Genomic DNA, 15,123 nt, shown 5'->3' with positions numbered 1-15,123 from the left:
GCGGTTCGCGGTGGACGCAGGTGCGGCGGGCCCACGCGCAGCCTCACGGCTCGCGGTGGAACGCGCGCACGGGGAGGGACTGACCGGGGTCGGCTCGACCCGGTTTAGGCTGAGCTGGCGCCGATGTGGCGCCTACGTGGCTGCCACGCGGGCCGGCGAGAGGTAGACGACGACCCGGCCGCGAATGGACAGCGGGCGGCGGCGGCGAGCGGCGGAGCGAACCACGGCGATACGGGCAAAAGCTAGCACACCGGGCGGTTGTTCGTGATGAGGGGAGACGAACCAACGGCTCGGATTTGCCGGGGGTTGCTCGACGGCGGCGGATTGCGGCGGCGGCAACCGGCGGCGGGAGAAGGGGGAAACGGCGACGAGGTCACTAGGGGCTAATTCCCGGCGGCGAGAGCATCTACGCGGTTACGGGAATCCGATGCTAGCGTCGGATTGGGCGGAACTACGCCGAGCGAGGCCGGCGACGAGCGGCGCTTCCGAGCTCGGGCGGCGACGGCGGCGAGCACACGGCGAGCGACGGCAACGGTCGGGGCGGCGCCGGCTAACTTCGGGGAGGCTACTCGAGCTACTACCGAAAGCTAAGGAGGGGAGATGGAGCGAGGAGGAAGAACGGAGGGAGGCACTACCGTGCGGGACGGGCGCGGTGACGAGAGGCCGACGGCGCGGGAGTGATCTCTCCGGCCTCGGGCCGAGGAAGAGGAAGAAGAGGGCGCGCCCGGAGTCCCCTTCCGCGTCCACGAACGCACCGGCTCTCCCGGCGCTTGGCGATGGACGGCGGAGGCGAGACAGAGCACGGGAGCGGCGGCAATGGCACGGAGGCGAATGGAAGAGGAAGGGAAAGGGGAGGCTGGGGTTTAAATGGGCGGCAATGTCGGTTTGGGAACCGACTTGCGCGGTCAAGGGCGCGAGCTGGCGCTCGGCGGTCGCGGCCAAGGCGGCAACAGGGAGGATGACGCCGGCGAGGAGGAAAAAGGGGAAAAGGAGGGGGAGAAAGGGGGCTTGCCCCTTTGCCGATTCGGGAAAAAGGAGGAGGTGAGCGGGGGCGACGCGGCAGAGGGAGGAGGGATGCTGCCTCCGTCCCTTGGCGGCTTGCGCGCGGAGTGGCGGGGCCGGGCGATGACGACGGCGATGACGGCGGGGCGGTTTGGAGCGGAGCGGCGACACTGGCGACAGGCGCGTGCAGAGGCTGACGGCGGCGGCAACCGGGCGGTCGGCCACCACGGCACGCGCGCGCGGCTTGCAATGGGAGGCGCGGCGGATGGAGTGGCACGGCTCGGGCACGCGCGCTGGCTCGCGGGGTCAAGCGGCTACGCGGCTGCAGGCGGCAGGGCAGCGGGACCGGGCGGCGCTGACGCGACGCGACACGGGCGGCAACCACGCGGGCGTGCGCGCGAACGAGCGTGGGGAGCGGCAGCGAGGGAGCCGAGAGGTAAGACTCGGCTCGGCGCGGGCGGCGCGGCTCACGCGCTTGCGCGCGCGGCGCGCGGGCGAGGCGGAGCGGAGCTGAGCGGGGGGAGAAGCGGAGCGCGCCGGGGAGGGGAGAGGGCGAGAGAGAGAGAGAGAGCGAGGGCGCCCGGGAGAGAGGGGGGGCCGGGGGAGAGATGGGCCGAGCGGGATTCGGCCCATCGACCCCGGGGGAGGCAAAATGGACTTTTGCGGAGGAATGATTTGGAAGGATTTGGATTCGGAATTGAACTCGACGATAGATCGGGGATTGAGATCTTGAGATGGCACGGACACTAGACAACAAGCGAAGAAACAAATTTCGCAATTAGGGTTTTTAGGAGATAATTTTCCCGCTAGGCGCCACGACGGAACGGGCGCTACACTCTAGTAGGAGAAAAAAAACATAAACATGAAAGAAAAAACATAAAAAAAGAGAAAAATAAAAATATTTTAAATTCCTAGAAGAAATTAAACCAGAATTTGTTGTCGCGGATTCGTACCATTGGACGACTAGACCATTGGTCATTTAGCTTCACCCGATAAAATACGAATTACCAGCTGCCATATTCTTTTAAGTCTAAGCCTCAACTAATGTAATTTACGTAGCTTTGCCTTTAATTTTCTGCTTTTTGAAGTTTTAAAGTACAGTGCTAATGGATATTTAGATTCATGTGTAGGGCTGCAGCCCTAGCTATCCTATTTTTGTCTCTGCCCCTCTGCTAGCTATGACAGTTGCATTTCTGATCGATATAAACTCGTATCATATCGTTGTACTACAAGTTTGATATAGTTGAAATTTATGAATAATTGATGGGTTATTATATGACCGTATGAAGTAACTTTTACAAAACTAAAAAGATATTATTCAAAAAAATTTCCAGATAATTTTATACAGAAAATATATAAACGAAGAATTAACTTTTTACAAGGTTGGCAAGCTTGAAATGAAAATCTAAAATAATAATAATAAAAAGAGCTGCACCTAAATAACAGAAAAAAATCAACGCAACTTGACTACCCGTTCTTGGTCAGCTAACGATATAAATCTCGGACTGTGATTGGGTGTACGAGTCGATTGATGGGATCATTTCCTTGGCTTCCACTGATAATAATAATAATAATCTCCCCTAATAAAAACCATGTTTAGCCATCGTAATCTCCAGCCGACCACGCCGCGTGCTGACGCCGCCGCCGCCGCCCCCACGCGCGTCGTCTACCTCATCGTCGCCACCCGAATATCCCCCTCGCGCCACGCGTCGACGCCGCGCCGCCCCTCCGGTTTCTATCCGATTCCGCGAGAGAATTTTTGACTTTTCGCCGGTTCGAGACTCTCTTGGGTTCATGTGCACCACAGGATTTTGGGGTGTAGCAGATCCGGCGCCGTAGTCAATTTAAGATTTTCAAACTTCATTTTTGGATTTTTTTTTCCGTTCATTTCTATATTTGATTTAATTTTTTAATTACACGAAACGCGTGCACACACACCAACGCCACACTCACACTCCCACGAATATGTCCCCTTAACACATGCTCTAATAAATGGAAACCAACGTTACATCCCTGATCTAACTGCAATCCTGTTGAAAACTCACTTGAATATGCGTAATATTCGTGTGCATCAAGATTTAAACTCTGATAGATGAAATAACATCATTAGAGGTTTCCCGGTATTCGATTTTAGTTTAGAGCCAATAAAAGTAGAAATGTAAACTTTTATATCATGCCTTCGACTAACGAAAATATGAACCGCAACAAATAGGCTCGAACAAACAAGTCCATTGACTTTGACTACTTATCCTTTTCATTGATTTCTATCATAAATAAATATTTAATGTTCAGAATAAGATTTAGTTAAACTTATAATATTTTGAGAATCAAATCTGGTCCTAAACATCAATATTTTTTTTACCTTAAGGAGCATTTTAAGGACTATGATTTTTCATTTTGTAATGCAAAAATAGGGACTAAAGTTTTGAAAAGAAAATAGTAGAATTTAAACAGGGTTTTACTGACTTTGAAACCCTTTTTTGCTAAGTTAAAAAAATCAATATTTTTCTTTTGCTAGAGGCACATTCTAACATAACCGCGAATAAACCTGAATTTTTTTAAAAAATCGTTTCAAAATTGGCAAAAGCCTGGATCTAATATGCTTGTCAGTTAAGCTTCCATCTAGCTAGAGTCCTTTGTCCAAAGCTTCAAAGTACTAATCTTATTAAAAATCTCACTTAGGACTAATCTTCCTTTGCACAAAGGTGAAAGGTCATTATTAGTTGATGGCGTCCCATGTCCCATACACACGTGACAGCCATCAGCCACATAACCCTTCCAACCCAACCTAATTATCCCAGGGGCATTCCTGTCCATCTCCCGTGTATATATACTCACCACCACCCTTCTCGAACCCTGACCTAATCACCACCTCGCTCTTTGCATTTCTTGATTTCTCCTCGATCACCTAGTAGTTGATCGAGCAATGGCGGCCAAGGTGCACCCCAACCTGGCCGTGCCGTCGCTGATCCAGCCGCCGATGGCGCCACCGGCGGCGATGGCGGCGGGGGACAGCGTGATGAAGACGAAGGCGGCGGCGGCGGGCGGGGATGTGGTGCTGACGGTGTGGAGGAAGTCGCTACTGTTCAACTGCAGGGGGTTCACGGTGTTCGACGCGAGCGGCGACCTGGTGTACCGGGTGGACAGCTACGCGGCGGACTCGCGCGCGGAGGTGGTGCTCATGGACGCCGCGGGCGTGCCCGTGCTCACCGTCCGCCGCAAGAAGGCGATCGGCAGCCAGCTCGGGCTTGGGGGCGACCAGTGGCTGGTCCACCCCGGGGAGGAGACCCGCCTCCCGCCGCTCTACGCCGTGAAGCGGACGCCGCAGTACGTCCGCGGCGGCGGCAGCGTCAAGACCATGGCGCACGTCGCGCCCTGCGGCGTCGCCCTCGGCGCCGGCGGCGGCGGTGGCTACGAGATCGAAGGCTCGTACCTGCGGCGGAGCTGCGCGGTGTACGACGCGCGGCGGCGCGCGGTGGTGGCGGAGGTGCAGGCGAAGGAGGCGGTGGGGACGGACGTGTTCCGGCTGGTGGTGCGGCCGGGGATGGAGGTGTCGGTGGCCATGGCCGTCGTGCTGGCGCTGGAGCAGATGTTCGGCAAGCCCTCCCTGCTCAGGAGCTGGTCCTCCTAATAATTAGCCTGTTTCTTTCTTTCTCTTTTTTTTTCTTTTTTTTTTGGCCTTGAATTTCCAACATTGTTTGGGCCTGAGAGCAGAAGAGTTGCTCTTGGCTGCCTCTTTCTCTCTGATCCTGAAATGAAACCTCAAATTGGGTGTCACTGTACACTGAAAAGAAAATCCCTCTTGGTGAGTATGGTTTTGGGTCTTTTTTTTAGCAGAAAACCAGAGGGATGAAAGTGTAAATATTTCTAAGAAGAAGAAGAAGAAAAGGGGGTTAATTAAAGCAGGAAATTCTTCCCTGTCTATCTTTCTCCTCCATTTCTTGTTCTAAGCTACCAGCCTTCCACTGTTGCGAGGCAAAATTCCCCCCCCCCCCCAATTAATACTAGAATTAACTAACAATATATTGTACAAATTCATCCAAGATCCACATGCCCAAAACATGGAAACCATTTTAATCGCTACTACTATGTACTCCCTCCGTCTAAAAAAAAACTCAACCTAAGAGGAGTTCGGGGTTCCTTCTAGTACAATAAATCTGGACTATTTTTATCCAGATTTATTGTCTTAGGAGGGAGATTTCTCTTAGGTTGAAGTTTTTTTTGGACGGAAGGAGTACATTTCTGCATCTTCTTCACACAGCGTCTGAAACCACAAACTGCATGTCTGAATTGTGAACATCAAAACTGTCTGTTCTCCACCTTGCAGAGACTGTACATGCCAACTCTGAACCAGAGAGACTAGACCTACTACTGTCTCTGAACTCTGGAAGAGAAAAAAAAAAAAAGGGCGTTTGGTGCCTTGTTCCTTTCCAGAATACTACGGACCGACGTCGCCGCCTCGCCGGCCAAGCACTCACTCGCACCAGCTCAGCTGCATATGAGCTAAGGATGATATCTGCAAGCAGGCTGATCATCATGAGGCTGGCTCCTCCTCCTCTCCCCTCGCCGAAAGTTTCGCTCAACCACCATCCATGACGACGGACATGGTCAGCATCATCTTCTCGGCTTAGTCATTAGCATCACCCTACAAGGATTAATCGCGCACGAAAAACGAGACAAGTCATTAGCACATAATTAATTGAATCGTAATTATTAAAAGTTTGAAAAATGGATTTATTTGTTTTTTATAGCAACTTATATATAGAAAATTTTCGTACGAAGCACACTACTTTTTAACAGTTTGAGAAGCGTGCTAACGAGTACCGAAGAAAAAAAAATCTTTATCTTGTTAGAGTTTAGAAGGAGACCAGCTTTTGGACTGAACGGTTTGCATCTTGCTCTTGCGAGCACGCAGCAACCACGGGCGCGTTAGTGCGTTACGTTGGTACGCTGCGTACGCACGTACGCTAGGAGCAAACACGGCGCCGGTATTGCCACAGTGGGGGCAGTGGTGGGCTGGTGGCCACTTGTTGCTGCTCGCGGTCACGGATCGCGGCGAGGCTGGGTCTGTTCGTGGATATTTAGATTTTGAGAAGTGGCGTGTGGGAATTTAAATTGTGAGAATATACAAAAAAAATCAGTTCCATGGACTCTGTAACTATATCTTCTCTGAACGAAAAACCGATTTGTTTAGGAGAAACTTTTGATTCTGGAGAAGATGTAACTGTCTGAAGCTATCCTAAACAAACCGATATCTATTTTGGGACGCGGAATATTTTATCGATTTTCTCGTGGAATTTCATATGGAATTCCTACGGTTTTTTGAGATGCATGTGTTCATTTTCACTCCTATGAATCTATGATCAACTATTAATCACTTCTGCTTGCTGAATTATTGCAGTCTGCGGCAGGATAATTAATGGTTTACGTCTTCCTGCACTGTGGTTCAGAATCTAGCTTGGTGGCGATATCGTCCCCAAGTCCCATCACTCTACCACCAAAATGCTGCTACAATTTTGAAGCATTAGAAATTAGTTCAAGATCTACAAGTTTCAGACTTGAACTTGGCGTCAGCAATTTCTTGTCACGCATGGGCCTAGTTTAGGAGAGTAAGCGGGCCGACATGATAATGTTTCATGGGCTGATCTAAATGGGCCTACAGGACCCATAGAAGAACGGGCCTGAAGAATTGTTTAGGCAGAGAACTGTCGGTCGAAAATACAGTAAAGGCTTCGCTTTTCTAGTCCCAAATACCCTGTTCTGCGATTGCTAGAATTGTGACCTTAATAGCCTATAAATTCTATTCGCGATAGCACTCGTAATTCCATCTAATAACAATTTCGTACCGTTAGAAAACAATTTCGTACCCTTAAAAAACATTTCATACCAAATAGGCAGATCCGCTGATGCTACAAGTTCAGGAAAATGGATGGCGAATGCAGATTGCAGATAAACAATGTTTGGAGGGACGTCTCTCCCTCCAAATCTCAGCGTTCCCGGATAAACATCCTCTTCGTGTCTCAACATTTACTCTCATTTCCCCCTTTCTTTAGAGCAGAAAACCATCTGATTACTAGTGAACAGGTTAACATGGTGCTTGTCAAAAGGCTGTGCTACTGAAAATTGCTGAGCACTTCAGATTAGTAACTAATAACCATATCTTGACCGTTTAGCCGGTTCATCTGCTACTGAAATATACTCAATATTCTACACCATGCACATAATAGGGGAAAATCAGGGCAGAATAAATTAAGTGGCATCAATAGTAGTCCTACAGAAGAACAAACAACACAGGACGAATTATTTACTGTACGTTTAAACTTTTTTGTCACCTTTCAACCGATCAGACAATAACAAGTATGAAGAAAGAAATAAAAAATCATGTGCATCTTTCACAGCTAGCTGAAAAGCCTGAAAATGATGCGCAGTGTTATCTCATCTAAGTTTAAATAAACCGAGAGCTTGACATGCCAGATTATGAAAATGCGAAGAATACTAGAAATCAGTTATGATACTATGTAGCAGCAACTAGAATCCTGCTTAGATCGTCAGAAGAGATGCAGTAGCTTACCCCAGCCCCATCTTGGACAGTCAACAAGCAACTGAAGCAGACAACATTCAGTTGCTTGTTGACAATTCACTGTCATTCTTAAATCCATTTGATGCAGAGAATACTTAATTCTTACTGCTAATTAAGCACATTATGCACTAATGCAATCCAAATCATGGCTCATGGGTCTTGTGATCTCGTAGGCTTATCAAACTAACTGTTCCAGATGCTTAACAGTCCGATTCTAACCGAGTTAACACTAGTAATCAAGCGACCAACCATGAACCATCTCATGAACAATTGACCAACTATTAGACAAAATGGTGCTACAAGTTCAGAAAAATGAATATGCAGAGAAACATCCTCTCCGTGAATTTAACAAATTTACCACTCATTCTGCCCTGTTTGCAGAGCAGAATATCCTCTAATCAATCCTTAGTTTGTACAAATTGTCCTCTAATCAGTACTAGTGAACATATTAACAAAAGCCTGTTATCTCTAAATGATTTTGGCGACCAAGAAGCCCTCTGCTACTAAATTGTACTCAACATTCTACATCATGCACACAATCTAGGAATAAATCGTGGCACAGAAAGTAAATTCAGCACCATCAGTAGTAGCAATCTATAGAAGAACAAATGACATTCAGACGATCATACAACATCGCATGATGAAAGAAAACATAAACGACCTGCATCTTTCACATCTAGCTGAAAGCCTGAAACTGATCTGTGAACAGTTAACAAACTGAAATTTGGCTTCGGAGAAGAAATTCAGCTACATTGCAAATCCATTTCATGCAAAGAATTCTTCTATCAAGAAAATTAAGCACGGATAATTGGGCACATTTTCTCATTGCATTATTATTAACTGCATAAACAATGATGCATAGACTCAATCCAAGTACTGAAAGCCAAAACGTTGCTGCATTCATACAAATCATCAGACCAGAGTCCAGAGATCACATCACATGCATTGCGTTCATGCAAGTCTGACTCAGCAAGGAGAATTATACTGATTGATCGAGAATTATCATACCGGATCAGGAAGACTACATCATCCACCCAAACAAGAGGAGAAGGACATCTCGAACAAATCAATAGCGAATCATACCTGTACCAGGACGATCAAAACTAACATGAGCAATCTCAGGGGAGAAGCCACGCCGGCGGTGAGTAGTCCGACGGGCCTTGCTCCGGCAAGAACTTGTCCACACGCGGAACCCCCGCCGCATCCGCCGCCGGTAGCCACTTGCCGGTGTCTCTGCAGGGGTATTTCCCCGCGACGGCGCGAGAAGCGAACACTGTCGACTCGCGGTAGAGCCTCCCGTCATCCAGGAAGTAGACGCCCTCGCCGAACTCGTCGCCCGGATAGTCACCCGCGTCGTACGATCTGGAGCAGCCTCGCGCGACGAACAGCATCCGCTCACCCAGCGACTCCAGCTCCTTCCAGCCGTGCAGGGCCTTGTTCCGCTTCCTCGGCGGCGGCTGCACCATCTCGAACACCTTGAACGCCGATGTCGTCGGCGGCGCGGCAAGAGGAGCAGGAACGCGCCTGACCACCATGAGGAGATTGCCGCGGGACTCCACCAGGTAGCGAGCAACGACGTCTCCGCCATAATCGCGCCGGCCACGCCAGAAGCGAAGAATCACCCTGGGCGCCATCTTCATGTTGCCGTCGCCGTCTTCATGGAAATCCCGTGCTGTGAAAACATGGAGGTCTTCTTCTGCGGTGAGGAAAAGGAAGGCTCCCTTGTGGTGTATGACATCCTCCAGAGCTGGCTCGTCGATGGCACTAGGGCCATGCCCCATCGCCGCAACCTGATCCTGGGAAGCATTTGCTGACTGAACGCGCCAGAATGCGTGAGTGCGTCGAGCAGCCTGGAAGGGCCAGTAGGTGATGATGGCGGCGGCGACGCAATCCTCGTCCTCCGGTGGCGAAGAGAGCGTCGCGGCGAGCATGATCACACCAGTGTTAGGGACAGGGCCGTCTGGCCGCCCCAATTCAGCAGCCGTCTTGTCCGGGCGGACAAAAAAGGGGAGGTTGAAGCGCAGCTGATGGTCGCGGAGGCTGAGGAGCGTGTTGCGGCAGGTCTCGCCGAGGAAGATCCAGCCGCCGTCGTAGGCGCCGAAGCAGCGCGCGGCGCGCGCGCCGTCCGGGACGCCGAGGCCGTGCCCGCCGCAGCCGCGGAGGGCGCACGAGAAGGAAGGGCCGTCGGCGCGCGGGACGAGGATCCACGGGAGCGGGCGGAGATGCGGCGCGTTCTGCAGCGGCTTGACGGCGGCGCGCCAGTCGTGGCAGACGCGGGCCATGGTGCGGCGGTCGACGAGGCACGTGAGGCGGTTGTGGACGAGGCGGAGGGCTTCCGCCATGAAGTCGCGCGCGGGCGCCGCCGCGTCCATGGGAGAGGCGGAGGCGGAGGCGGGGGCGGGGGCGAGGCGTGGAGGTGGCGGTGGCGAGGGTTGGGCGGCGGCGGAGGAGGTGGAACGCGACGAGGACGCTTCGTCGTTGTGCGCCATGTTTGAACTTGGCTTCTGGAAGCAGGGGAAGAGAGGGGAACAGAGTGGATTGGTTTGGAAGAAGAAGCAGAGAAGGCCAGCCTTTTGCCAGCCGAGCAAGTGGTTGGGCCCAATTTATAGTGCCGGTTTTCTTGGGCCTGAAGTTTGGATCGCTGCTCTTTGCTGAGCGTTTCTTCTTGGGCCTAAATGTTTTTTTTTTTTGAGAACGTAAAGTTCGGATGTACATATGGTGCAGAATCGTGTCTAGCAGACAGGAGAAACAAATGGGAGCAGGGAAGGTTAACCCTTTTTTTTTTTTTTGAGAAAAGGCATTCAAGCAGGTTAACAGTTCAGATGGACAGATGGTTATTATCCTACAGGAAAAAAAAAGAGAAAAAAAAGATAGAAAAAGTTATTGGTCCAATGAGGTCATCATCTTTAGTAACATAGGCACACATGTTTTCTGTAGGCGATATGGTTAATCTTTTCATTAGTGCTGAACTGAAGGATGCTCAGTTCACAGCTCGTCCTTTACAGAGAGAAGGGGATGAGGAAATGTTGATACATACACAGGATGCTTATCTCTGAATTCCTTGTTCACTTTTTCTGAACTTGTGCATCAGTCTGATGGTACAACAAAAACACTAGATTAGACGCTCGCCAAGCCGTGCTTTTGCCGAAAATATACAGACATGGCACCCATCCGACCTCAAAACAAAAATATGCATGGCAGAGCTGGCATCACAAACGAACTCCCAGTTTGAATTTTAAATTCCCGGAAGGTCACTTATGAAAAAGAAAAAGTAAAGCCTTCATAAATTTTAGCCCATTTATCCGCCTCAAGATTTGGGGCCCAAGAAAGCTGGCCCTATAAATGAGGCCCAGTCCCCCATCCCCCTTCCAAACCAAGCACATCTCCTCCTTCTTCCAGAAGCAGAGGAATCCATCGGTTCCATTCCTCCTCCTCGCCTCGCCACCGGCAAGCCGCGCCTCCGCCTCTCCAATGGACTCGCCATGGCGCGACCTCGACGCCGACGTGCTCGGATTCATCCTCAAGCGTCTCCCGTGCCTCGTCGACCGGCGCCGCATGGCCCGAGTCTGCCGCAACTGGCGCGTCGCCGTCAAGCCTGAGCAGCCGCGGCCGGGGACGAGGCCGCTCCCATCGATCCTCGTCCCGCGCGCCGACGGGCCTTCCTTCGCGTGCGCCCTCGCCGGCTGCGCCACCCACGCCTTCCGCCCCCCGCTCCCGGCCGACGCACGCACCGCGCGCTACTTCGGCGCCTACGACGGTGGCTGGGTCTTCGTCGCCTTCGGCCAAATCCTGGACTACGCGCTACTCAGCCTCCGCAACGGCACGCGATTCCACTTCCCCGACACGGGCACGGACATGGTGGCCGCGACCCTCTCTTCGCCACCGGATGTACGATCCACGCGTTCATGTACGATCCACGCGTGATGTACGATCCACGCGTTCATGTGTTCTGGCGCATGGAGCATCAAGTTGTGGAGAAGGCGACTGCTGTTGAGTTCGTCACCACGTCAGTTCTGGAGGATGTCATACACCACAAGGGAAGCTTCCATTTCCTCACCAGGGAAGAAAACCTCCATGTTTTTCCTGTAGCGGGCTTCCACGAAGACGACGACGGCAATCTGGAGATACCGCCCATGGTGGTTCGCCGCTTCTCGCGTGGTGGGCGAGATTACGGCGGAGCCATCGCTGTTCGTTACCTGGTGGAGTCCGGCGAGAATCTCCTCATGGTCGTCAGGCTCGTTCCTCATCCTCCCCAACTGCCGCCGGGGACATGGGCGTTCAAGGTGTTCGAGATGGTGCATGAGACGCCCATCAACAACGACGGGGCACCATACGCTTGGAAGGAGCTGGAATCGCTGGGTGGGCGGATGTTGTTCGTCGCGCGAGGCTGCTCCAGATCGTACGACGCGGACAAGTATCCGGGCGCCGAGTTCAACGAGGGCGTCTACTTCCTGGATGACGGGAGACTCTACGATGAGGCGTTCCAAATCTTGAATCCCTTTGCCCAGTTCCCCTGCAGCGACAACGGCAAGTGGCTGCCGCCGGCGGCGGCGGCGGCGGCGGAGGCGGTTACCGGCCGCGTGGACAAGCTCTTGCCGGAGCAAGGCCCGTCGTACTACACGCCGCCGGTTTGGATTCTGCCGTGAGACTGCCATGTTCTTAGTTAGATTGTCTGATGACTTGTTGTCGTGTTGATATGGTTTGTTGATTTGTGCAATCGATGATGTGTTCTCGAGATCCATGTGTGCTTGCAATTGCTTGATCCATCATAGCATCTCTTCAGTACTCTGCTATTTTCACCATGTTAGACTAATGCAGAAATTGTTGGTTCTCATGACTCAGATTGCATTAATTAGTGAATCATTATATTGCAACGAACAATGATTCAGTGTGGGGGATCCTGTTCATGCCAATTTTTCAGGCTAATCCTCCTCTTCCCTCGCCGAAAGTCGCTTAATCAGCATCCACAGTGACAGTTATGCTGAATCAGCTTGATTCATGTCGAATTTCCCATGGGTCAATAACTTGAGACTCGTATTATTTTAATTTTCTGGAGTCTGTGAGTTCTTATCACTTTTTGTTTATTGAGTTCCAGACTGAACAGTAAAGAATCTGCAAGTGATACATCGAAGTCGTAGTGAACTGCCAAAATTTTCTCGTGGTTATTGCTGGTGATTAACCAACCAACCATCTAAATTTTACCAACATTTTCTTACCATCATTCACAAGATCCTGAGTGCAAATTCAGAAAAATGAACGGGCAATGCAGAGATAATTATCCTCCTCTCCGCGTGTCAACTTTTTCTCTCATTTGATCCACTCTTCTGTAGAGCAGGGAGGGCAGAAGAACATCATAATCTGATCAGTAGTTCAGTACTAGTGAACAGAATACCATGACGCCTAACATCAGGCTGTGTTACTGAAGTAATGCCTAAATGCTGATAACTTTGGGTGAATAACCATCTGTTAACTGTTTAACCATTCTTCACAACGTTCTACCTTATGCACCGTCCCGTACTGCCGAAGCGCCGCCGCCGTCCGAGAAGGGAGAGGCGGTGTAGCGAAAAGAGGGGGGGGGGGGGGAAGGGACGCGGACGACGACGACGACATGGAGATGGCGCGGAGCTGGAGGGGATTGCCTGCACGCCGCCGCCGCCGATCCGGTGGGGAAGAGAAAAGTGAGAGAAGGGAGAGAGAGAGAGAGGGGGAGGAATAAAGGATGATATGTGGGCCCCACATGTCAGTAGGTCTCACATATATTTTTTTAAAATTTTAATGCTATATAAGCGTCACGTGGCATGAAGACCAGATCAACACCCCCACGACAACAAAACCACCCTTCAAAATTGCTAGAGAATTCAAATTACACTGGTTTCAATAGTTCGGTCTTACCCGATATTTTAGTTAAGGGTCACGAATTAGATTTGATGAACAGTTAAGGAAGTTAAAGTGGATTTTTTTCCGAAGGTAAAATGTCTTTCTACATTTGAGCCCATTAATCTTCCTCACGGGGAAGATGCACTTGGGGGCTTGGGGCCCAAGAAAGCTAGCCCTATAAATGAGGCCCAGTCTGATCGCATGCTGGCCCACCCACCCTCTTCTTCCAAACCAAGCCGTCATCTCCACCCGCTTCCAGAAGGAATTTTTTCGTTTTTAGATTTTTTTTTAATATTTACAGAAATAATCTATCGACCAAAAAAATTGCAGAAATAGCCCCTGCCGCCCAAATGGTGGGCGGCAAGCTGACGTAGCAGACGGTGGGTCGACCGCGCCGTCTGCCGCCGTCGGCCAAAATTGCGATTAGGCCCTTGCCGCCCATACAGAGGGCGGCAAGGGGCTAATTGTAATTTTGGCCGCCCATTCAGAGCTTGCGGCCATACTTTTTCATCTGGGTCCCTTGCCGCCCCAATAGAGGGCGGCAAGGGACCCAGATGAAAAAAGTACGGCCAAAAGATTTTTCTATGTTATGTTAATAATAAATAAAGAAGTATTTATTGGTAAAACTTGTTAATATTGTTATAAAAATGTATTGAAGTTGGTTGTTGCGCAATTTCATATGTTAAGTGAGGTATTATTTTGTACCTTATTCGACGTATTAGTACTCGGATAATTTATATAGGCATATCGCAGTCTAGGTCATAGAAACATTATATGGACTTAAACAAGGAGAATTATGTAACATGAAGAAATAGTAGTACAATTTGAACATGATACAACTATTTGCATTGCAGTTACATAGATGATATTAGATTCGAACTAGGAGGGAGGTAGTGCAATAGTTGAACACAACGACGATGTAATAATGGGACAAGGAAGCATGACAGTAGAAATTTCAATATGCCAAGTTGTCCGATAATAGCTAACCCCTACGTGAGGATCCCTCTCCTCTCTCAAACCGCGCTTTAGTAACCCTGTATTGCTCTGGTAGTTCAAGCTGCACAACACGGCTAGGTGGAGTTAGAACCCTTCTGGTGTCTATCCATTCTCTGTATTGACATCTCCTTGGTGGTTCCTGGGAGGAAAGAATAGATGTAAAGCAAGCAAAGTTAGTAAATGTTGTGAGAAAATAAGGAATCATGTAATCAAAATATTCTTACCATGAAATCGTCGTCAAGAATATTTGGACAAACAAAGAACCTTCGACCCAATGTTGTAGGATTTATGGAACGAAGAACCTGACAACGATCACCACACCTGTATCTTGGACGGGCTTCCCATGGAGGGAGTGCCGTAGTTAGCACCCGCCAGTCGCTCTGTTGTTCACGACATTGTCGTTCATAAGCCGCTTTTCTCTGTAAGTATTGCTCAGTACTTTCGGATGCGAAATACCAGCGACCTTCTTGTAAACAAGTGGTTAGGTCGAGAACGGGATTTTCTGTATCGACCCACTCGATGTATGCGCAAGCCGTAGTGCGGATCTGCCGAATAGAGTAGTGTTACGAAGAATAAAGCGATTGCCCATACGGAATGAATAAGCATATGCAGATAATAAAATACCTCACGGTCATAGTTAGGGCACCTAAAAAAGCGCCTTCCTCGAA

General features: G+C 50.1%; 2 protein-coding genes and 1 pseudogene across 2 annotated transcripts; 2 read left to right on the top strand and 1 right to left on the bottom strand.

Annotated features, from left to right (window-relative positions):
* The first annotated feature begins 3,860 nt into the window (after nucleotides 1-3,860).
* On the top strand, nucleotides 3,861-4,779 carry LOC4339136 (protein LURP-one-related 8). Its single transcript, XM_015782780.3, has one exon. The coding sequence runs from the start codon at nucleotides 3,929-3,931 to the stop codon at nucleotides 4,631-4,633; it is 705 nt and encodes a 234-aa protein (XP_015638266.1). The 5' UTR covers nucleotides 3,861-3,928; the 3' UTR covers nucleotides 4,634-4,779.
* Nucleotides 4,780-8,456: 3,677 nt separating this feature from the next.
* On the bottom strand, nucleotides 8,457-10,140 carry LOC4339135 (uncharacterized). Its single transcript, XM_015783598.3, has one exon. It carries the CDS (start codon nucleotides 10,069-10,071, stop codon nucleotides 8,701-8,703), a length of 1,371 nt encoding a protein of 456 aa, XP_015639084.1. The 5' UTR covers nucleotides 10,072-10,140; the 3' UTR covers nucleotides 8,457-8,700.
* Nucleotides 10,141-10,601: 461 nt separating this feature from the next.
* On the top strand, nucleotides 10,602-12,323 carry LOC107281052 (uncharacterized; annotated as a pseudogene).
* Nucleotides 12,324-15,123: the final 2,800 nt, after the last annotated feature.

This window comes from Oryza sativa, chromosome 5, assembly GCF_034140825.1.
Source record: "Oryza sativa Japonica Group chromosome 5, ASM3414082v1".
Classification (NCBI taxonomy): Eukaryota; Viridiplantae; Streptophyta; class Magnoliopsida; order Poales; family Poaceae; genus Oryza; species Oryza sativa.
This window is presented reverse-complemented; position numbering and strand designations above follow the sequence as displayed.

What these genes read in the sequence shown, in the direction of transcription:
- LOC4339136 (XM_015782780.3), top strand. Translation starts at nt 3,929, where the DNA reads ATGGCGGCCAAGGTGCACCCCAACCTGGCCGTGCCGTCGCTGATCCAG.
- LOC4339135 (XM_015783598.3), bottom strand. Translation starts at nt 10,071, where the DNA reads ATGGCGCACAACGACGAAGCGTCCTCGTCGCGTTCCACCTCCTCCGCC.